General features: G+C 43.9%; 2 protein-coding genes across 2 annotated transcripts; one reads left to right on the top strand and one right to left on the bottom strand.

Annotated features, from left to right (window-relative positions):
* The first annotated feature begins 15,198 nt into the window (after positions 1 to 15,198).
* On the top strand, positions 15,199 to 18,258 carry phtm (cytochrome P450 enzyme phantom). Its single transcript, XM_020949777.2, has 3 exons — positions 15,199 to 15,706; positions 15,774 to 15,922; positions 16,588 to 18,258. Exons 1-3 carry the CDS (start codon positions 15,319 to 15,321, stop codon positions 17,866 to 17,868), a joined length of 1,818 nt encoding a protein of 605 aa, XP_020805436.2. The 5' UTR covers positions 15,199 to 15,318; the 3' UTR covers positions 17,869 to 18,258.
* Positions 18,259 to 18,720: 462 nt separating this feature from the next.
* Positions 18,721 to 23,306, bottom strand: Cyp18a1 (Cytochrome P450 18a1). The gene is made up of 5 exons (XM_020949778.2): positions 21,996 to 23,306; positions 21,099 to 21,220; positions 20,592 to 21,021; positions 20,224 to 20,488; positions 18,721 to 19,787 (listed from the first exon to the last, which is right to left on the bottom strand). The coding sequence occupies exons 1-5, from the start codon at positions 22,381 to 22,383 to the stop codon at positions 19,379 to 19,381; spliced, it is 1,614 nt and encodes a 537-aa protein (XP_020805437.1). The 5' UTR covers positions 22,384 to 23,306; the 3' UTR covers positions 18,721 to 19,378.
* Between the last annotated feature and the right edge of the window lie 287 nt (positions 23,307 to 23,593).

Genomic DNA, 23,593 nt, shown 5'->3' with positions numbered 1-23,593 from the left:
GGTATTTTCAAGAAGAAGTCCTTGATGGCGCCATAGAATTGTGTTCGAAACGAGAAACTATTCAGAAGCTGGGAGATCCTTTCCGTGTTTACCTCCCTCAGATATATGGCTTTAATTGGAAGAACTTGGACATAGAAAATGCATAAGAAAACTGCATAAAGTGTGAGTTAATATCAATATGAATCAATGTGATTTACCATATGACAATGGCATCTATATACATTTATCTATATATCCTAATATATCGTATTCCTAATACGTTAAGAAAACGGAAGGGTTTATGAGAATTTCTCTAACATTGTATCTTAAGTTTAAGTATCTATAAACTCTAACACTTTTAGTTCAATTTCCTCAGTTAATAGTCTTGTATACAGAGCACTCGATATAGTACTATATACTGTACTAACACTATATATTAAAAAAAAAGGAAATGGGAGCTATAACTATCCAAAATGAAGAAGTACGAAGACTGTAGGAATGTAAGGACTCTTCTGTCAATGCTATATATGACTTTGTTTAAGCCACATGGCTTTATTTTATATTCAAATGAGATGGTTATTATTTATTACTGTTCATTACTATTATAATTATTAATTTGATATGAAATATGTATAGCTAACTGTATATATTATATATAATAAACAAACTGTACAGGATAAAGTACCCTCTCTTGCATAGTCTCAATTTAAATATTCATTAAGCGGCGCCCAAAAGTTTATTGACTTTTGATACCCACGCATTATTGTTGGGGTGGGTAATGGTTATTTTTGTATATATATCTTTGTTTTTTTTTGCCAACTTGCTGCTGCTGTTGCTGTTGTTGTTGCTGGCATTTGCGCAATCGTTGTTTTGACTGCTCATAATGCATACGTAACGGTATCGACAGGAAGTCATCGCCATCGTGTCCGAGGTTGCTGCTGGATGTGGCTGTGCCGGTGAATGCGACTGCTGCCTGCTGCCTGCCGCCTGCTGCCGCAGGAGTTCATTCAATGCCGGCTGCCGGGTTCCAGTTTCCGCGGGGTCGTTGTCGGCTTTGCCGACGACAAGCACGTGCTGCGCGGGATCCCCAAGGTTGGCCAGTCACTCGAGGAAGTAGTCCCCCTAAGCTGCCAAATCAAATCGTTTCCCTTTTGGGCTGCCATTCCCATCAAGTTCGTGTGTCATTGAAGTCTTTCGTTTTGCACGAGGCGCGTCGCAACGCAACTCTGAGAACGCGAAATGTGTTCTGTCGTCGTCGTTGTCGTGTATGAGTATGAGTATGAGTATGAGTATGAGTGTGTTTGTTGCCAACACAGCTCGGTGTTCCCAACTCCCGTCTCCCGTTTGCCGCCTCCCAATTCCCGCTCCCCCCGTTCTATGTTCTCCGTTCTCCGTTCTTCGCTCCGCTACCGCTCTGCCCGCTCCCTTTTGCCGCTGGCCAGCTTTCTGGTTTGGCAGCTGCTTCTTGGGCACACACGCACACACGCACACTCCCTTGGAGCTCGCTCACAGCTCACAGCTCCGTGTCGTCGTCGTCGTTCCTTTGCACTGGTATATGTAGGTCTACGTCCGATTTTACTTTCACTTTTAAAGGTTTACGAACTTTTCTGTTTACAAGTCAGGCCGCAGCCGTCGCTGTCGCTGTCGATGCCGGCGGCAGCGGCAGCGGCAGTTGCTGGAGCAGCAACAGCGACGTCAGCAGAGTGGGAGACCAAGAGGAAGACCAAGACCAAGACGGATGCTACTTGGGGGAAATTATTTTAAATGATTGAGGGGGGAAGAGGAAGCTCCTACTTCCTCCTGGTGATCCTTAATGCTTAGCTTCGCTTCCGGAAAGTCTCTACCAGTCTCTGGTCTTGTAATCCTAAGATCCCTTGATCTTGCAGCTTTTCCTTACTATTTCCTCCCTCCTCCCACTTCTTCCTAAACTTTCAAAGGCTATATTCCATCTGGACCAGCTTCTCTTCTCCTCCTGAACATCCTCCTCTAAAGCTTGCTGCTCTGAGGCGCTTCTCTTGGACTTCTTTCTTATTCTTCCTCAGCCCAAGTCCTGATACCTTCTTCTTCTGGAAGTACTCCTGTAGCTCCTGCTTCCTCCTAAACCTTTTCCATCACTTCCCTCTAAGCTGCTCCTCCTGCTGAGTCACTGCTGCCTTGCACAAGGAAGTACTGCTGCAGCGACTTCCTTGACATTGAAGCCAGGATTTTGGCCCCGCCAAAGCGCACTCGCCTCGGAAGTGAACAGCGGCTTTTGCCCGGCTTGCCCCTGTGTGTGTGTGTGTGTTTGTTGTGTTGTGTGTGCTGCGAGTGCTGCTTTTTAGTCGGTCGGTCATTGACCGTTGCGGCTGAGACGCACTGACGCCGCTGCCATTGGCATGGCCATGCTGGTGTCTGCCGCTGCTGCCGATGTTGCTGCTGCTGCTGCCGATGTTGCTGCTGCTGCTGCTGATGTTGCTGCCGATGTTGCTGCTGCTACCTCTGTTATCCTGCCATCTAAATTAACCCAAAGCCAGAAAGAGACGCGAGAGAGTGGCAAGCACACTGATGATGACGACAACATTAGCTGTCGCTGCTGCTGCTGCTGGTGCTGCTGCTTGCTGCGACTTCGACTGCTGCTGCTGCTGCTGCTGCCGCTTTAGCTGCTGCTCCGGCTGTCGTCTACCAACTTGTTGGACAAGTTGACGGCCTACGTGAGTGTGCATTGCATTGATTGGGCTGGGGGCGAAGGCGGTGTCGGTGGCGGTGGCGGCCGAGGGGTATGGTGAATGGGGAATTGGAGGCCTGTGCGTTTGCGTTTGCGCAAAAGTCAATGAACTCCCGCTCCAATCGCTCCCTGGCCACATCTCCCATCCTTCATCCCCATACGATCCAAAACCAATCCAATCCGTATCGTAGCAGAGTTGGGGGCGTCTCTGTGGTGTCTCGTGTGGAATTTGCGCTGCATTTGGGAATGTAGGTAAGCCACTTGTTGTTGTCTCCTAACCTTTTTGCAATGCATTAGGCAACACACACACACACATGGCCTCACTGTCAACACTTGGCCCGCCACAGCCACAGGTAGAGGTAGAGGCAGAGCTAGAGCCAGGCCAGAGCCAGAGCCAGAGCCAGAGCCCGGGCTTGAGCCACAGTCACAGCCACAGCCACAGCCACAGCCAGTCGCCGTCAGTCTACATCTCCTCCTTCTCCATCTCCTGCTCGGATGGCTTGGAGTGGAGTGGAGTGCATTGATCTCGCCATTGAGTGTTGAGGGGGGATTGCATGACACAATGTCGTTGGCACAGTGACCGGAAAACAGAGTGACTTAATGACTGACTTTTCGCTTTTATTTTTTCTCATATTTTGTTTTCAAAATCAATGCTGTCGACAGGCCAAGCCCCTCTTTTGCCAGCCCAGGAGCCCGGCCCTTGCTCTTGCCCCGATCCCCCCTCAGCAGTCATAGTGATAGTCATAGCCGTGTCGCAGCCATGTAGCCATGTAGCCATAACCAAAGCCATAGCCATAGCCATAGCCATAGCCATAGCCCACGGTTGTAGGCCAGCGGTCAATGACCGCGCTCGCCAGCGGCAGCCGGCAGCCGGCAGCGGCAACTCAACCAGTTGAACGACCCACTGAACCAACTTGTCATTTGACCATGTCGCCAAGCTGCAGCAGCAGCGGCAGCACCACCACCGATCAGTTCTCCAGTCCCTGCTCCTATACCTGTCCCTGTTCCTGTCTCTGCTTCTGTCCCTATCCCTATCCCTGTCCCCAGCTCCATGTCCTGGGGCATCCATAATCAGCGGTCTTTATGGGCTAATTACACACACACAGACAGTACACTTGGCCAGGCTAATTGCATTTCACCCATTTGTCAATGCCACGGGTGGGGCACCAACTTGGTCTGGAGCTCTGCTCAAGATGAATGGTGGTCGGAACGATCGGAGCCCCGAATCGATGTCAATTACCTTGCGAAAGTCGCAATAATAAAAGCATAATGAGAGACCAGAGAGACACAGACAGAGAGAGGCACAGAATTTGGCAATGGGGGGAAGTACATTTGAAGCTGTTTCTCTCTCTCTCTCTCTCCTGGTCCAGCTGCCAATTTTCTGCATTTCACGTTACTGCTGATGCTGCAGTTGCTGTTGCAGTGGATGCTGCAGTTGCTGTTGCAGTTGTGGCAATTAAATTTGGCCTCAAAAAAGCCGCCACGCAGCCGCAAGGAGAAAACCTGGAGCCAGAGTTACAATCTTGGCGGGGTCAGCTGCCGCTGAATGTCCCCTCTGGAAATTGAGATGGAATTAAAGATGAAGAGACCCCTGAGAGCTGACTTGCAGGATAAGATCCTTGACTCTAGGGGGGCATCATGACCCAGTCACCCGACACTCTTTGACAGTCACGTGCCCCCTGGCCTGGGGGCTTCCCCTTTGGGAGGCGAGACAGACACGGTCAGCATAATAGGAGAAGCATTAGCATTAAAGCTTTCAAAAAGAAGGAAATTTAATAATATTCTACATAGAATTTCAACAAATTTAATCTAGAATTGTGTAGTTTCAGATAAGATCAAATATTTGCAGTTTTGCTTTAGTTTCAATCACCCAACAATTCAGAGAACTTTAGCTATTTGCAGTCAAGTTTGCTTAGCTTGGACTAAGACTGATTACGAGATACTTGACTAATTTATGGGCGTTGCTGCGGAGATACTTTCTCAGCCGCAGCTGTGCGGGGTTCGGGGTCCGGGGTGCGGGGTGCGGTGTCTCAAGCTGGGCGTTGCATTTGCATGCGGCGCATGAATCGCACGGATCGCGTCGCAATTGCATGCTGATGCTGATTAACATGCCCCGCCCGTCGCCGACTTGTTTGATGTTTGTCACTTTATATAACGCGACGCACTTGTCAGCACTTGGACAGCTGCAGTGCAACAGCAGCAGGGGGGCAGGGAATCGGAGCTAGAGTTATACCTCTGACCAGTGCTTCCCCTAGTTCACGACCTTGATGGGGCCACACAAGCACACTCCTGCCTTCATGTTGGGTATTTCGGGATATAAATATGATATATTCTAATATAATATAATAATAGTTAATATTGGAATATATTGATAAATTCATGGAAATTCAATAGTGAAACTCAATCAATTGATAATAATAAGTGTCAGTCTTGCAATAAATGTTTTTTGTTATCCTGCCAACAGAATATAATTAATTGATTGAATTATAAGGTTAATGCCAACTTTCGCTGAATATTTTGGTACCCAGCATCGCTGGTTTAAGGGTATATTATCATGGTAAAATAACCATGTTGATATGTGGATATGTTAATAATTAAATTGGAAATTAAATCAAAAGTAAACCGTATTAATAACTGATTTGGAAATGAAATCAAAAGTAAACCCTAGTAAACGCTATACCATTTACATACTCAAGTAACCTAAAGACAGAGAAATGTAGGAGGAGATAACGATAGGTCGTTTCGGAATATGTAGAATGAATCTAGAAATACACTTTATATTCCTTACCAGTATAGACACCAATTAGAATTCTACAATCTTAAATATTTAGGAAGGTTCCAGTTCTCCGAGTGCCACAAATGTAAAGGAATTCTTTAAAAATACCAAAGACTGACTAAGATTGCTTTCGATTGACACTACAAGAGCTTTCAACACAGACTTTTGAATTTTGAAAAGAAGGAAACTGTCAATGGAAATAACCAAGAATCGTCCATCAAAGAAAATCCTTTCACGATATATCTCTGTGGAAAAAGTTACAGGGTATCGGCACCCGGCTGCCCCCGTGCCACACCGAGTGTGTGACATTTCAATTTCAATTGAAATCTGTCGTCGTAATTGAATTGACAATCGGCAATCGCTGAACAACCGCCAAACCGATGACATTGTAGCCGTTCAGGCGCAATTCATGCAAATGGCAAAATGGAAAATGGAAATGGAAGCGCGCTTGAAGCTTGAGATGAGAGATGTGTTAATCCCGTCCCCTTCGAGGGGTTCCACTTGGCACCTTCAATGCGAGCGCGGGAGCGTTGCACAATCATTTCATTGAGCTTGTCAGTTGGTCAGTCAGTTGCTCAGTCAGGCAATCGATCGATCGATTGATCGCATCGATCGCATCGATCGATCCTGGCACTGGCACTGGAACTGGCTGCGACTGCAACGGCAACGCAACAGCAACAGCAACAGCAACAGCAACAGCAACTGTGACTGAGATTGTGACTCCGACTGCGACTGCGACTGCGACTGCAACTGTGGCTGGTGGCACTGGCACTGGCACTGGCATTATCCAATGCCTAGTCCAAGGCCTGGTCCGGGCCATATTTGCAATTTCGAAATTATCATATTATTATTCGCAATTCGCGATTGCCATATAGTCGCGAATGCGTCGTAATCACAGGCACCGAGATGCAGCAACACCTTTCTTTTAGTGTTTTTTAGTTCCTATAGAATTGGAAAAAGTTGTAGTTTTCTTTATAAATCAAATTGATTAAAGTATTTTCTATACTATATACCAAAAAAGAGGTACAAATGCTTTCTTGTGGAGTTTTTTGAAAGTAAAAGGTTTCTCTTGGTTTGCTGTTTATTGTCAGTTTGGTCCATATATTTCTTCCCGGTTCCATAGCATTTTCATGTCTATGAACTATGAACTGAAAGCTTCTAGAATGTCTTCAGCATCATCTTCATCATTAAATGGCACAAATCTAATGTTTACCTCAAGTTTAAACTGAAAAACAAACAAATAAATCAATAATAAAGGACGACCAATATTTTATGGTAGTCATCTTGGCCCAGTTGGCCCTCTTTTTTTTCTTTTGGGGCCCTATTGCCCTTGCCCTTGCTAGTATTGGTGGCGACCTTCGGTCATTTTCCATGGTAGGTAGGAAATAGCCATAAATTGAGGCAGCCTTGGCTGATTTTTCTTTGTGATGATACCCCCCTCTGCCTTTGCAGTGGCCAAGAATGTCAGAGATGATGCCCCCGTCAGAGCCCAGAGATCAATGAACGCTTTCAATAGGAAATTGAAATTGAAATCGAAATCTAAATGAAAAAAATATATATATAAAACAAAAATACAAAATAAAACAACCGAAATGAAATCACACCGGCGGAGCGCTTTGTCATCGACACAGATCAATTTCGGTTTCTGTTCGCTACGTTTTCTTTCATTTCTGTCACTAATATATGCGATGATTAGCGGATTAGTGGGCTGGTTATGAGCGATTAAAGAGCGTCGCTCTGACTTCGCTTCGGACTTGGAATTGAAATTGAAATTGGACTGCTTCAGTTTCAGTTTCAGCTTTGCGACGGACCGCGATACGTTGACCCCGCCGATGCAGAACCTTGGAATTAGCATAAAGCTGCTGCTGCGAGTGCTCCACATCAGTCCCACTTTGGGACTGCTCCTACTCCTCTTCGTAGATGACTCCTCCTACCCCTAGGTGATCTAGGTTATTACATTTCCTTTGGGATCTATGCTACAGAAAGGACAGGAATCCTTAGGGATTAATAGCTATAAGGAGAAGTCATCCCTAAGGCAGAAAATATCAGTAGATTTATATTGTATTGATATCTTATACAAGAACCTAAGTCAATACTTTAACATTTCAATATTTTTGCAATAAATCTACAATTTGGATTGATATATCAGCTCTATTTCCGTTTCCAAATTACCTTACACCTTGCAATTCATAGAAGTTATAGTTTTATCAATAAAAATTATATTTAAAATTCTAAATTTATATTTTTCAATATTTCAATATAATAAACTATAGAATATTTTCACTATGATATTCAGCGCAATATATTTGTCTTGATAATATTGACACTTAAACATTAAATATAATAATTACTTTTCGATTTATCTAATTTATGGTAGTATTAACTAATACACTAAAATATATTTTAATAAACTTTAGTCAGGAGCTTGAAACTCAGTGAAGAAGTCATTTCCGACTCTATAACCCATATATATTCTTGATCAGCATAACCAGGCGAATCTTTTAAGGCATGTCTGGGGCAAATTTTTTTGTTTTAATTTTTTCATAATTTTTTTAAGGGGTTACATCGTTAAAATTGTCAAAAATTTAACAAAAATTTGTAAATTTTTAAAATTTTATATAGAATAACCAAATAAAAACTAACATAGAATTGTTTTCCAAACTGAAAATAAATCATTTTTGGCTTAGCTATGAAATTTTAAAAGTTTGATTCACCAAAAAAAGCGAACATATTAAAAATTATAATTAAATGTCCCTAAAATGCGCAGATCTTAGCTCTTGGTGGTATCTAAAAATCTAACAGAACTTTTCCTCCTAATCTTACAAACATTTTGAAACGTTTATAGACCTAAGAGCCTTAGAAGAACATCAAGATAAAGTCAGGATTAAATTTGAAGAGGATAAAATCAGGGTGAGTCGTTCTGCCACTGATTGGGGGATCTACCCGGAGCCATAAAAACCCCCAAAATCGGACTCGGACTTGGCTGCAGATTTCTATTCCACACGATGACTTCATTGAGCTCAAAGTATCTAAGTATCTGAGTATCTGCGTAGCCAAGTGCTGGGCCGGGCAGGTGTCGAAACAATGTGTGGCGGGCAGCTTAATTAGAATGTTGCCACATTTGTACAGCCCCAAGCCCAAGCTTGAGTCCGAGTTCGAGTCCGAGTCCGAGTCCGAGGCAGCAGCGAAACGCGCTCGAATAAAAGTGTCAGAACAAGTTGAGGCGGCAATTTGTCAACCGGCAACTGCAACTCAACCTGCTAGACACGCGGCTGGTGTCCACTTTGCATTCGAAATGCAATTTGTTTTTGTTTTGTTTTTGCATACATCGAGTTACAGATACATTTACAGAAACAGATATCGATAGAGATACAAATGCAGAAACACAGATAAAGATGCAGATACAGATGCATATTACAGATACCACCGAAAAATTTCCGCCAGCTCTCTGAATATATATATATATATATATATCTATTTTTTGTCATATTTTCTTGGGGGGTTTTTGGCCAGCCTCTCGGCCAGGTGAGTGTGTGTCCATGTCCATGGATCCGTTCATGCGCAAGGTTTTTGGCTGTATGACCACTCGCCGGTCTCCGATCTCCGATCTGCGATCTCTGGTCACTGGTCACTTTGGCCACCCGCCACTGCGACGGGTGCATTGATCTCAAAATGGCTCAAAAGCCGTTGAACTGCTCAGCGCAGCCGCGGCGGCATTTGCTCAGCCCCCGTCAACCCCGATCCGTTCTCCGCCAGCAAACTTGGATAGCATTGGATCTGAGCGGATCTGGACAGAATAGAACTTAGGCTTAAAGCTAGATTATAGAATATCCGGTCTTAAATCCAAGGCTCAAGGATAAGGAAGGAGTACTAATTGTTATATATATATTCTAGATTCTTAAATGGCTTTAGCTTCTACCCTTCTACCGACATCAACGAAATCGAGAATGAAATGAAAATGTGACCGCATGTAAATTCTTTGAATTTTATTGCCAGCTATCCGACGAGAATGTATCTGGCAGTTGCTGGAATCCGCTGGCACGTTCTTTGGGTGGCTGCCGTAGCCGTTCGTAATCGTTGTAGTTGGATGGGTTAAATGAACGCTGGCTTGGCCTATGAAAGATGTCAAGGTATTTGTAAAATTCGTATTCGATTTTGTACGCCAATCACATCCATTCCAAATGAGCAGCGAGCCAAGCCGAGTCATAGATCCGCAGTCAGCGATCCACAAATCACGGCAAAAAGACAAAGCCACTAATTGCTGGAGATGGAGATGGAGTTTAGGATGGAGCATTGCTGGATGACGCTCTGTACTCCGTACTTTGCTCGAGGTGTCGTCTTCTTTCCGAAAACAAAACTCAGAGTCAGCTGCTGGAGTATCGAAAAACAAGCTGACAAACCACAACTGACTGACCCACCGACTGATTGACTGATTGACTGATTGACTGACTCACTCAACGGGCCGACGAGGAGGGGCCCGTCCCATAATGGGGCGGCATCGGGTTCTGAGGTTTCTTAGCTCTTGGTTCAACCTTGGACTTTGTAGCGCAACGCGAGATGCTCCATTAAGGGAGCACAAATAGTTTGGACACAGCACATTCGGTAGCTTGAATTACCATGCCCAAATGCCCATGCCATTCCAATGGCAGCGCGTGCCGAAAGCGCATAAAAATGGCAATCAAACATACATACTGGATGTGGCTGTGAGTATAGCTACGGATGTTTATACAGCGGCGTGAAAATTGGGTTAAAAAATAAAGCATGCAAACTACCTTGACATATATTTTTGCAGCAATGGATCGGGGATGGGCAATGGCTCTGCCTCTGTCCACTGTCTCTGCTGTGATGTTTCGAAAGCAAAGCAAACAGTATGGGATTGGGATTGGGATTGGGATTGGGATTGGGATTCGGATTGGACAGGGAATTGGACAGGGGATGCGGATGAGTATCAGCGGCAGGAGGCGGAGGTGGAACAATGCCCGGCTATCCGCACACACTCCGGTATCAATATGCTGTTGCAACTGTAATAAAAGCGCTTTACGAAACCGTGTCTCTCCCTCACTCAGAGTGTGTGTGTGCACTGGAGGTGATAACAGAACGCGAATACGCCACGTGAGACCGTAGGGCGCGACGCGCCAGCTATTGTGCCCCCAATTCGATTTCCATTTTCATTTTCATTTTCATTTTCAATTTTAATTTCGATTTTGATTTCGATTCTCGGAGAATCCACTTGCCGTCGATGGGCGTGTGTATCTCACTTTGTCCATTTATATTTCCATTCCATGCTGATTAGGGGCATTATTGCTATCAGCGGTGTAGAAATGTGGGATGTGCTTGGATCGGATTGGAGTAACCTCGACCGTCTGCCCAAGATTTCAGCTTCAGCCCTGTCATCCAATTGCAGGTCTCTTTTAACCACTGAATTTCCGTGATCCTGGCCAGAACCCAGTGAAACATATAACCAAAATATGAAGGGGAAAGCTAGTCAATCTCAATTATCTGATACCCGATGCTTAAAACTAATAAACTAAGCCTGGAAAGAGCTGCTTGTCATGGATATATAACTTTAAAAGGTATATATCTGATAAGTACAGAAATAAATATAAATAATCATGGAATTAAAAACAGAACAAACAAGAAAATAAAGTAACTTCGGGAAGCCTTGCAGTTTGCAATTAAATTATAGAATCGGATCGGAAAGCAATCATAACTGAGCTTTAATTATTCGCATTTTTTGAATCGATATTTATAGATATTCGTATATGACAATTATTTAAACAAATTAATGACTTAAAAATCGCATAACTAAGCTAAACATGCTTTAATTTCAATTCGGAAAGCTATCCTAAGTTAGTTTTTATTGGGTTAATAAATCTGCATACTCTATATAAAATTTAAAAAAAGTCAAATTTTTTGTTGAATTTTTGACAATTTTAACGATGTAACCCCTTATAAAATTTTGAAAAAATTTCAAAAGAACATATTTTTTCCCAGACATGGCTAAAACGATTCTCCTGTTAATGCTGATCAAGAATATATATGATTTGTGGGGTCTAAAATGACTCCTTCACTCGTTACGAGCTGCACACTGAAACAATAATACCCTTAAAAGGGTCTGACAATTAGATTTACAAGATAATAATATATATTAGTACCAATAAAGCTTTGCCCTAGGAAAAATAATATCTATAATCAATATATCTTAGTTGCGACAATAAGTCACTATTATCAGTAATTTACTATGAGGAGTAATTAACTACGAGGACTAATTAACTATGAACAGTAAGTTACTCTGAACAGTAAGTATCTAAGACCAGTAAGTAACTAAGATCAGTAAGTATTTTTGAACAGTAAGTATCTATGACCAGTAATTAACTCTGAACAGTATCTATGACCAGTAAGTATGTATGATCAGTTACTAACTTTGAACACTAGTAAACAATGACTTGCAACTTTTGTAACACAACACATTTCTGAGACGTGGCCGGCAGAAGTCACTTCGTTCCGGGGATGTTAAAACAAGTTGGGAATCATATGTACAGATGTGCTAGATTTGTTTTGGAACAAATTTAGGAGCAAGTTAATTAAATGAAACTAAGGAGTTATTCTTTTATATAGTTTTACTAGTGTATAAGTCGGAGCATGGCAAATCGGTGTATATATATATTTGACATAGGAACAATCGGATGAACTATGATCAGTAAGTAACTATGACTAGTGAGTAACTCTGAACAGCAAGTATCTATGACTAATAAGTAACTATGGTAAGTAAGTATCTATGACCAGTAAGTAACTATTGTCAGTAAGTATCTATGATCAATAAGTTACTTTGAACAGCAAGTATCAATGACCAATAAGTCACTCTGAACAGCAGGTATCTATGACCAGTAAGTAACTCTGAACATTAAGTATCTATGACCAGTAGGTATCTATGACCAGTAAGAAACTTTGAACAGTAAGTATCTATGATCAGTAAGTAACTCTGAACAGTAGGTAACTATGAGTAGTAAGTATCTATGACCAGTAATTATGTATGATCAGTTACTAACTTTGAACACTAATAAACAATGACTTGCAACTTTTGTAACACAACACATTTCTGAGACTTGGCCGGCAGAAGTCACTTCGTTCCGGGGATGTTAGAACAAGTTGGGAATCATATGTACAGATGTGCTAGATTTGTTTTGGAACAAATTTAGGAGCAAGCTTATTAAATGAAACTATGGAGTTATTCTTTTATATAGTTTTACTAATGTATAAGTCGGAGCATGGCAAATCGGTGTATATATATATATATATATATATATATATATAAGTAACTATGGTCAGTAAGTATCTATGACCAATAAGTTACTCTGAACAGTAGGTATCTATGACTAGTAAGTAACTCTGAACTGTAATTATCTATGACCAGTAATTAACTCTGAACAGTAATTATCTATGATCAGTAAGTAACTATGAGCAGTAAGTATCTATGCCTAGTAATTAACTCTGAACAGTAAGTATGTATGTAAAAGTAACAATGCTTAGTCAGTATCTATGATTAGTAAGTGTGTATGATCAGTTACTAACTTTGAACACCGGTAAACAATGACTTGCAACTTTTGTAACAACACAATTCTGAGACTTGGCCGGCAGAAGTCACTTCGTTCCGGGGATGTTAGAACATGTTGGGAATCGTATGCACAGATGTGCGAGATTTGTTTTTGAAGAAATTAAAGAGCAAGCTATTTAAATGAAACTATGGAGTTATTCTTCTTTTTACTTTTACTAGTATAAAAGTCATAGTATGGCGAATCGGTGGACTATATATGTACATGAATATATGTATATACATACATATATGTACATATATGTATATAGCTGCCATAGGAACGATTTTCAACAGATTTCCCTCAAATTTGATATATAATATATGATATAATATTTTATAAAAATCTGGCGATAACCATACGCTTGTATCGTCAAAAATAGAGGAAAATACAAAAAAAAAAAAAATGTATAGGTGAACGAAATTAAAGAAGGCATTACTTTATTGTTTTTTAACATAAATATATAAAAAATATATTGTAATAGTTCCTAGTGATCTGCAAGGGTATTGAAACTTCACCGTGCCAAAGTTAGCTTCCTTTTTTGTTGTTTTAATTATTTCAAAAATTTAATTATTAACTTAATAACTTAAACATTATATATCCCATTATCAAACCCATTTTCTTGCAGTGCTTTTGAAAGGAGCATGAAGGGCAGGAGGAACTCACTTGCCCGCCTTGCCGTCATCGAGTAGAGCTTAAAAATAATCCAAAGTGTTGACAGGCAGCATCCGCTGGCCGCGGGTTCATGTCCTTTCCCTTCGATAGGATGTTGCCCCGACGGGGCTTGTGTCGTCGGGCCAATGATCTTGGCGTCTGTTGAACCCGCTGCAGGCCAGTCGGCTGCCACTCAAGAACATTGTCTGGAGGGGCGCCGTTGCTCTCGGGGACCCGATCTCGGCTAGAAGGCCGAGTCCGTGGCGGGTCATTAAAACGCACAGGTAAATTTTCAAGTTGAAGCCGCTCGTAGATCTCGATTCGGATCGGATCGGAACGGAGATCGGATAACTCCAATCTGGGGAGCTCCTTTGTCTCTCCTACGAGAAGTCAACGGCCGGCGGATCTATTTTAGCGTATGCCATTGGCCCTGAACTTGTTTGACGCCGTCTCCGAAGCCTCGAGCCCTTTCCACTTCCTTTTGCAGTTCCATTCTGATTCCCATTCTTGCCACTTTCCGTTCTGGTGACTGGTGCCTTTCCCTGTGCCCTCTTCCTGGTCTTTTCCCCTTTTTTTTGTATCCCTGTTCCCTCGTCCTGTTCCCTTTGGGCATGACTCAGATGTGATTTCTGGAAATCCCCGCCTGAACCCGAAGCGATAGATGTATTGACTGACTTGGCAACAGTAAGGGACAGAAGCTGCCTGGGTCTTACCCAGGGGGAAAACCCAGTCACCTTCCTGGGCTACCTTCTGGTGACTTCCACTCTCATACACAAAGGAAAAAATATATGTATAGCTAAGAGAGTATTAGGAAATATCAAAAAGGTTAATCCTTAGGGATTCTTAAGCTGCATAAGTCACCTCAATCTAGCCATGTTTGTTTTATATACATTCTAGGATTACAAACTTAAAATTGTATATATTTTGAAGCTCAGACAGATATACATATATAGAGATCTCGATCTTTGCTCACTACTTATATGTATATCTTTATTTTATTTGATTTTTTGCATGCATTACCTAAGCCAAAGAAATAGAAAATGAATAAATATAGCTTCGATATCGACTCGAAGAAGGAGAAATAGGGCCGGGAAAAGCCCATGGCAGATCCCCATGGCATGCAGGTACCAAGGAGTACCTAGGGCCAGGGGTTCCCCTGGTTTGTCAACCTAATGAATGCGCATACGATTTTCAATGATTTCATTTTCAAATTTTTGTACGAAAGTAAAATCTCTCTCTTCCTTTCCCTCCCACCCGCTGATCCGATCCGATTTCGAGTGCTGATGTTACCATTGTCGACGGCCTTCGGCGGTGGCTCTTCCTCGGTTCCTCGGTTCCTCAGTTCCTCAGTTCCTCAGTGCCTGAGTTCCTCACTTCCTCACTTTCCCGATCCATTCCCTGTCCGATCCATGTGCTGACGCAGACACGTTGACAGCCCGACGCTGCCCTGTTTGCATTTCTGCCCGAGACTCGTTTCAAATTCTAAAGAATTCCAGTAATCGCAGAGCTCTGCTGGTGACTGGACGTCGGGATCGAGTGGCTCTAACTAAGACAGGAGTGTGGACCAAGGAGGAATTGAGGAGAATCAAGTGAGAGTGGAAAGCGAAAGTGTGATGTCGTCGTCATCGTCCATTGTGGACATGGGCAGCACCGGCTGGATGCCCTCCCTGCAAAGCCTTAGTGTGTTTATCGTTCCGGGACTCCTTATTGGCGTGATCCTTTATCTTTGTGAGCATCAGTATGATGACGTCCTGGGCGTACCGCCACCGGGACCTTGGGGTTTACCCATACTGGGTTATCTGCCCTTTTTGGATGCAAGAGCTCCACACAAATCCCTGCAAGCTTTGGCCAAACGTTATGGCGGAATCTTTCAGCTACGAATGGGTAACATTCGGACGGTATTCCTCTCGGATGTGGCTCTGGTAAGGGAGTTCTTTCGCCACGAGGAAATGACGGATCGGGCACCACTTTACGTCACACATGGCATTATGGGTGGTTATGGTAGGACTCTATACTCTACTTTCTTTTTATATATTTGCTATATATATATATATATATCCCGATTTAGGAATCATCTGCGCCCAGGGTGACATTTGGAAACATGCCCGTCGAGAGGTTATCGACTGGCTGAAATCCCTGGGCATGACCCGTCGTCCAGGAGAGCGGCGGAGTCACCTCGAGCAGCGCATTGGTCGGGGTGTGAACGAGTGCGTACAGGTAAGACATCTCCCGGAAACAGAAGGTTTATCATTTAAATAGTTTATCCTATAATTATTTTATATATTTCTGGTTCTGACATATCTGATTTCTTTGTCTAACTGCGACATTGCATAAATTTCCTTATTCTTCAATTTCAATTGCGCCTTTTCCATGCAAAGTTCTGCTAAAGAACATCTGGATACGGAAATTGCTTGAATTGCTTAAGGTTTCACTGCTCCTCTGGCCTGACAAAGATCAGGAGAAAAAGTATATATTCAATTCCGAATAACTAAATACTTGATAAGCTAGCAAAATGTTAAGCTTCAGCTTCTCTATATTGAGTGCTGATGAAGCAACTTTGGAAGAATCTTAAACAATTGTAGAAAAGTTATAAAAATGTGAAAAAATTCCTCAAGAAATGTGATACAATTTGATCTAGAGATGCGATCTATCATCTAAAATTATAATTAATTGTAAAAAATGAACTTAAGCAGGAATATAACAATGGAAACTATATTATAGTTCCATTTTGGCAAGTATAAAATACTTTAAGAATAGCCTATTATTTACTCTCTTAAATAATTTTCCAGCCTACTTAACGTTAATATCATATATATATATATATATATCTTATATATATAAATGTAAATATTTTACTATATATGAATTCCTCTATTCCCCAGCTCTTTGGCCAAGAGGCAGATGAGAGTCGCAACTCGGAGTTTGATCCCCAAGGAGCGCTCCATCATTCACTGGGCAACATCATTAACGATCTGGTCTTTGGTATCACCTATGCCCGCAATGATCCCAACTGGCTGTACTTGCAGCGTCTGCAGGAACATGGGGTCAAGCTGATCGGTGTCTCCGGAGTGGTCAACTTCCTGCCCTGGCTACGCCGCCTGCCCTCGCAGGCTCGGAATATCCAGTTCCTGCTGGAGGGCAAGGCCAAGACACATGCCATATATGATCGCATAGCGGCCTCCTGCTCCGAGCGCCTTCAAAAGAAGCTAGCTCTTCACAATGAGCGCGAGGAGCTGAGACGTCAGCAGGAGCAACTAGAGGAGAGGAGGCAACGGGAGAGTCAGCATGGACAAGTGGGGGAGGAATCAGAAGCGCCTGAGCTGGCCGAGGAGCCTGAGGAGGCTGTACCCTCTGCGGAGGAGGGTGACGAGGACCACAGCCATTGTCAACGACATCCACCCCAGCTGATCGAGTATAGCGAAGAGGACGAGCGGCACAAGTATCAACCGCACTGCATCCTGGAGCACTTTCTCGTCGATCGGAAGGAAGGGTCACAGCTTTATTGCGACGAACAGCTGCGCCATCTGCTCGCCGACCTTTATGGAGCCGGCGTGGACACCGCCCTGGCCACTCTCCGCTGGTTCCTAATCTATATGGCCCGCGAGCAGGCCTGCCAGCGACGGCTCCATGAGCTGCTCCTCCCGCTGGATGCCACACCCTCGCTGGAGGAGCTGGAACCGCTGGCCTATCTACGTGCCTGCCTGGCGGAGACGCAACGCATACGCAGCGTGGTCCCGCTGGGCATTCCCCATGGCTGTGAGCGTGACTTCACCGTGGGTGACTATCGCATCCAGGGCGGCACCATGATTGTCTCCCTGATGTGGGGCATTCATATGGATCCCCAGGCCTTTCCACAGCCCGAGGAATTCCGACCGGAGCGTTTCCTTGGTCCCGATGGGGGATATGTGGCACCACCACAGTTCATTCCCTTCCAGGTGGGCAAACGCATGTGTCCCGGCGATGAGCTGGCCCGCATGATGCTCACCCTCTTTGCGGGGCGCATCCTGCGTCGCTTTCACCTGGAGGTGGCTCCGGATAGCCGGGACATGGACATGGCTGGTGAGAGTGGCATCACCTTGACTCCCGCTCCCTACAAGCTGCGATTCACCAGGCTGCCAGAGCGAATGGAGCTGATGAGGGAGGAGGTGCAGCGGGATGAGTAAAGAGAACAGGTCTTGGCAAAGGTGCAGGATTAGTTTATGTCTTTTTTTTAATAATATTAATAATACTACTAAATATATGTTATCTTAACCAAATATTAAACATAACCTTGCGTGAATGGTGCATTATTAACTGCTTTTCCTTTTAAAGAATTCTTTTTATAAATTATCTTATAAGTTTACAGATATCTTAATTTTCTGTTGACTTAACTTACAACTTTATTTTAAATTACCTTATGAAAATTCATTTAAATTACTATTTTAATGGGTTTAATAGTACTTATTTTATATGCAAAAAATACTACATATTTTATTTCTTTGGCAAGGCTTTTGTTAAGAATCTATTAATATATTTATATTCATTTTCTAAACCAAATAAATATACAATAAATTCGTTAGGGGTTTTTTTTTTTGCCTGTAATTAAATTTAATTAGTTTCAGACTTATAACCCAAGAATTATACCTTATTTTCCATGGGAAATGTAAAAGGAAGGTTTGGATATAATGGTTTATTTTATTAAGTTTCTCTGGCTGATATCTGAGTTTATTTTTCCCTCAGAAACACTACCAGGAAACAACCATTTCTTTCACTTTTTCTCTGATATTCTCAGATTTTCCCTGCACTTAGAAAGTCTGTGTGTTTTGTGCACACAATTTTCTTTATTGGAGACATATTTCCCATTATAATCACTACTTGAATAACTTCTCCCCTTCATTTTCATAGAATTACAAAAGCCTGTGTTTTTTCCACAAGTTTTTCATAATTTTCAACATATTTTCTTTAAGAATCACTGTGAAGAAATCTTAATTTCTTCACTTTTCACTCGAATTAAACTTGATTAAAAGGCTTGCTTCTTTTTTCCACAAATTTTTCTTTATTTTCGAATTGTTTGCCTATTTTTTATTATGTGTGCTTGTAAGACTAAACCACAGTTTGTTTTGTTTTGTTTGTTTGTTGGTTGCTTGTTGTGTGTTTTGGACATTAAGCTAGCACTAATACTATAAAATAAACAAGAACGTTAACTAACTAAACTTAGTCGGCCCCTGCTGCTGGCTTTAGCATTAGCAATTAGCATCGGCACTGACAGCAGGGGCCCCATAATAGCGCTAATAATAAAATTAATAACTAAACCTAAGGCTTATAGATATATAAAAACATAAACATTAAGGGCTAGCCTATGGAATTGAATCGTAACTATGATACAGACTACTACTAAGGGGTAATTAAAGTTAGTTGAACACAGCTTCTTGGGGGTGAAAGAATAGATTTGGTTGCAGTCCAAGCCTCGATGGGCTTGGCTGGCTCCTCTGGCTCCTCTCCTCCTTGGGACCCGTCTCCTCCTCGCTAGCGAGGAGCGGTCGCCTCCTTTAGGGGTTTGTGTTTGTGTTTTCTCCTTTGTGCTTTTTTTTCAAACTTGTTTTTCTTTTCTTTTTTATGTGTGCTTTTTTGTGTAGGAACAAAACCGTGCTCTGCAGATCTCCTGGGCATCCTTTAGCCTGGCCAGGATCACTTTCAATTGGCGCCAACATTGCGCATATGATGCGGATCAGCGGCTGTGGGCGCCAGTGGACGGCGCTTCAGGCAAACCTTGAAGGACTCCGGCGTAATGGTGGCACCTACATTACCCTTGAGACTGGGCAATGGCTGACCCTCGGGCAGGGCAATGTCAAAGCAGTGCATGAAGGAGGCAAAGAACAGGAAGAGCTCCATTCGTGCCAACACATCGCCAAGGCACATCCGCCGCCCCACGCCAAAGGGGATGAAGTACTCCGGCTTGCGCACCTTGCCCTCGGTGTCGATGAACCGCGACGGCCGGAACTCCTCGGGCTTCTCCCACAAACTGGGATCCATGTGGACACTGTTGATCAGCGGGATGACGTGCGAGCCGGCCGGTATGGTGTACCCATTGAGTTCCACATCTCTGTGAATGGGAAAAAGGGGGTAGTCAGGAGAGAGGAGATTAGTAATGGGTTTAGTGCATCATTTGCGGCAGCTGAAGATTATCAGTAGCAGCAGCCGCAGCAGCAGCAGCAGCAGGGGCTGGACACACCGAAACTGGGCCACGCTCGGCTGGGGACTACGACTTGGTATTGGAATTGAGATTGAGATTGGGACTGAGTGCTGGAGGAGGCGACGGACAGCCGCGACAATGAATGGTGATCGTAGATCGTAGATCGCAAATCACAAATCTCGACTGGCATCTGGTGTGAATGAACGGACCTCGTCGCAATTGCGTAGATCTCTTCACTAAGCAGTGCGTAAGCACTGATAGCACCTCTGGCCAGTCCCCCAGAACCCCCAGTTTCTCCCTAATACCCGATTCCAAGTGTAAAATCGAATGAGTAAGTGAAATTTACCTTGTGGGTGAGTGTGTGGTGGCCAGGGGCACAATGCTAGAGCGACGCATGGACTCCAGAATGGTGGACTCGGTAATGGGCAGGTACTGCAGATCCTCCATTGTGGGCAGACGATGACGTCCCACCACCTGATCAAGCTCATCCTGAACGCGACGCATTTCCTTGGGATTGCGAAGCATAAACACATTGATCCACAGGAGGGTGGTCTTGATGGTTTCCATGCCGGCCGAAAACAGATCAATGATCACCTGAACCAGCTGTTCCTCTGTAAAGACAAAGGATAACAGGGAAATAGGATATCAGTTTATGAGGAACTACTAGGCAGGGATATTCGTGGAATATATATCATCTTAAAGACTTCAACTCACCATGATTTTTGCCATCGAAAAGCTCTGCATCAGTGCCCTCGGCCTTGGCCTTCTCAATTTCGCAGAGATAAAAGTCAACCAGGTCACGAACATTACTGGGATCAAAGCTACGCTTGTGATCATCAATCACATCCTGGTAGAAACGCTGCATCTCTGCTCGATTCTGGGCAATCTTATTCTTGGCCGTGGAGATGCTGGGGAAGCACTGCATCGTGGGTATATAGTCCACGGTATGGATCTCACCAAACAGACGCATTCCCTCTTCGATGAGGAAATTGAAGCGACGGAATTTGGGATCATCAATACTAAACCGAGTGGACATCATGAGGCTGCAGATGACATTGCTCACGGCCACGGAGATGACAGGTGAGAGATCAATGGGTTTTCCATCGCTGGCATGGAGATGACCAATGAACTCGTGAACCTCCGTCTGAGGAAAGCAAAGAAGGTACCAAGGCAAAGTTATTGGCTGCTCAATGTCTCTCCAGGATCCTTTTAGATACTCACCATAATGCGCTTCTGCATCTGCTGTTTCCCGCTGCCCATGTATGTCATGCCAAACTGACGGAGCTTGTCATGAAGGAAACGGCGTTGATCCTTCCACAGTTTACCAGTGCTATTGATAATGCCTGCACAGGAGGAGAGGGAAGAGGAACAAGGGTCCGGTTGAGATCATTTTACGTTTTTTATATGACCATTTTCCCCCCCAATTAATTGAGGTAGGCTCTTCCAGAGAGGCTGCCCTACTTCCTACGGTGAAGCGGAATGCCAGAAAAGAAATCCCAGTGCAAAAAAAAATTATATATATACAAAAAAGCTAAAATGTTTTACAATCTCCGACAGAAAACGTGATTTTGGCATACAAAAAATGCCGCGATGCGTTATCATTGGCAATAATAAAGAAACAAAAACAAAAACAAAACAAAAATCATATAATTGCAGCTAAAGGCGAAATCAAAATAAAATTTAATAATAAAACAATATAAAAACAAAAGCGAAAATAAGAAACGAAACAAAAGAGAGCGAACCGAAACAGAGAAATGCCAGTGGAATTTCTTCACTTAATTATTTAAACTTTCCGCGGCTTAAGTGCAACCCCTTTATCACTCCCTACACACAGGTATGTATATTTAAAAATATATATTTATACTGATATAGTGATACGTAAGATCTGGACTTGGCTCCAGGTAATGATAATATTTTGCTTTCACAGCAAAATAAAAAAAGTCAGGGGAAAAATAGTCACTTAGTTGCTGGCTGGCCGAATAAATCGCGTAGTAAACAGCGTAGTTTTTCCTATATATATATGAAGTATATATATTTATTTATATTCCCAGGGTCACCGTGGAAATTCCCAAGCCTAAGGCTCTATAACTAATCCCCAATCCCTTTTGGAAAACTTACCGTATCCATTTAGAGTCTGCATAAAGGGCGTGTCCGGCCTGCCGGTGAACTCCTCGCGGCGGAAACACTCCCTAATCATTTTGTAATCACTCATCACCACGGTCAGTTGGCTACCAAGTCGGGTGGAGAACAAGGATCCATATTGCTTGGCCAGTTCCATGAAGCGGGTGTGCTTCTCGTTGCCCATGAACAGCAGATACCCGATGACGGGCAGACCCCAGGGTCCTGGCGGTAGCTTGCGGAGCTCCCTATAGTTTCGCAGGAGCCACTGGAGCACACTAACCAGGCTGAGGAGTCCCAGGAAGACCATTAGCAGGTGCTGGGCATCTCCGGCCTGTTGCACCTGCAGTTGTCGCAGCAGAAACTTGATCAGGTACGAATCTGCCATGTTGAAGGATTTATTGTTGTTTGAAGGAAAGGAAGGCAGGCAGGAGAGTCCTTTTGGATTCCGATGGTGCCTTCTTCTGGACGTTTTGGGCGGGAGTTTTTCTTCTCTAGAGACTGGACTAAGCTTGGAGAAGGATCTTTCTCGCTAGCTTGCTCGTTCGTTCTCTCTCACTCCTTCTCGCTCGCTCGCTCGCTGTTTATTGGCCGCACTCCTTGCTGGCCATTGGTGTTCACTTTGGTTTGACTTTTGACTTGGCGCTTGGCGTTGCACACTTGCAAAAAAAAAATAATTCAATTCTCAAAAAAATACAATTTTTTTTGAAAATATCCTGGCTTTGGCGGCAAAAAAAAAATGTGTGTTTTTTTTTTAAATATTATTTTTGTCGGGGTACGCGCAGCACGGTTTGGGGTTTACGTTTACGTTTACGGTCGCTGCGATTTACTGTCACGGAGTACAGAGACCCGGAGACACGGAGACGATTTCGCGTCGAGCGTTTATAGTTTTCGACTAATGGCTCGACCGTATGTCCTTGCCACTTTTATAACAACTCGCGACGCGCGCGCCGCGCTTCGATCGAGCGAGCGAGCGAGTGCGCAGCGAGCAGAGCGCCGCAGCGAGCACAAGCGAGTGATCGGAGTGATCAGAGCGTTCGGAGCGAAGCGGAGCGGAGCGAGCGGCGCTCTGTCTCTGGCTCGAGTCTCCACACATCTCCGTCACCGTCACCGTCTCCGACTTGGATTCGGTTTCGGCCGGCAGAGGCTCACCCTCCCTCCCCCTCTCGAGGCCCTCCTGCTCCTCCACGCCCCCGCTGCTGCTGCTGCTGCTGCTGCTGCGCGCCAAGCGCCGCCGCCGCCGCCGCCTCGATGGCTCTCTAGACGAAGCAGCGCCATCGTCGTGGGTCTGCTCTCCACAGCCAACGAACCAACCAACCAACAAGTTTCCCCAAAGTTAAAGCCAGCAAGCCCAGGGCAGCAGCAGCAAACAGCAGCAGCAGCGGCAGCGCACAGGCGGCGCACTATCATTCGCTCGAACTCCAACTCGAGCCAACCGCAACTCGCTTGCAGCTCGCTCGATGGCCCAACACGTTTGAGTGGGTTCGATGGGACTCAAGAGATCCGCCACTCTCACTCTCTCTTTCTCTTCGGTGGAGCTCGGCGCTCTGATAGGGAAATGGATCCGATCCGATGCGATGCGATGCGATCGAATCCGA

Source organism: Drosophila serrata, unplaced genomic scaffold, assembly GCF_035046125.1.
Source record: "Drosophila serrata isolate PLE 108 unplaced genomic scaffold, ASM3504612v1 contig_276, whole genome shotgun sequence".
NCBI lineage: Eukaryota > Metazoa > Arthropoda > Insecta > Diptera > Drosophilidae > Drosophila > Drosophila serrata.
Note: the sequence above shows the minus strand (reverse complement) of the source record. Positions and strands in the feature narration are given on the sequence as shown.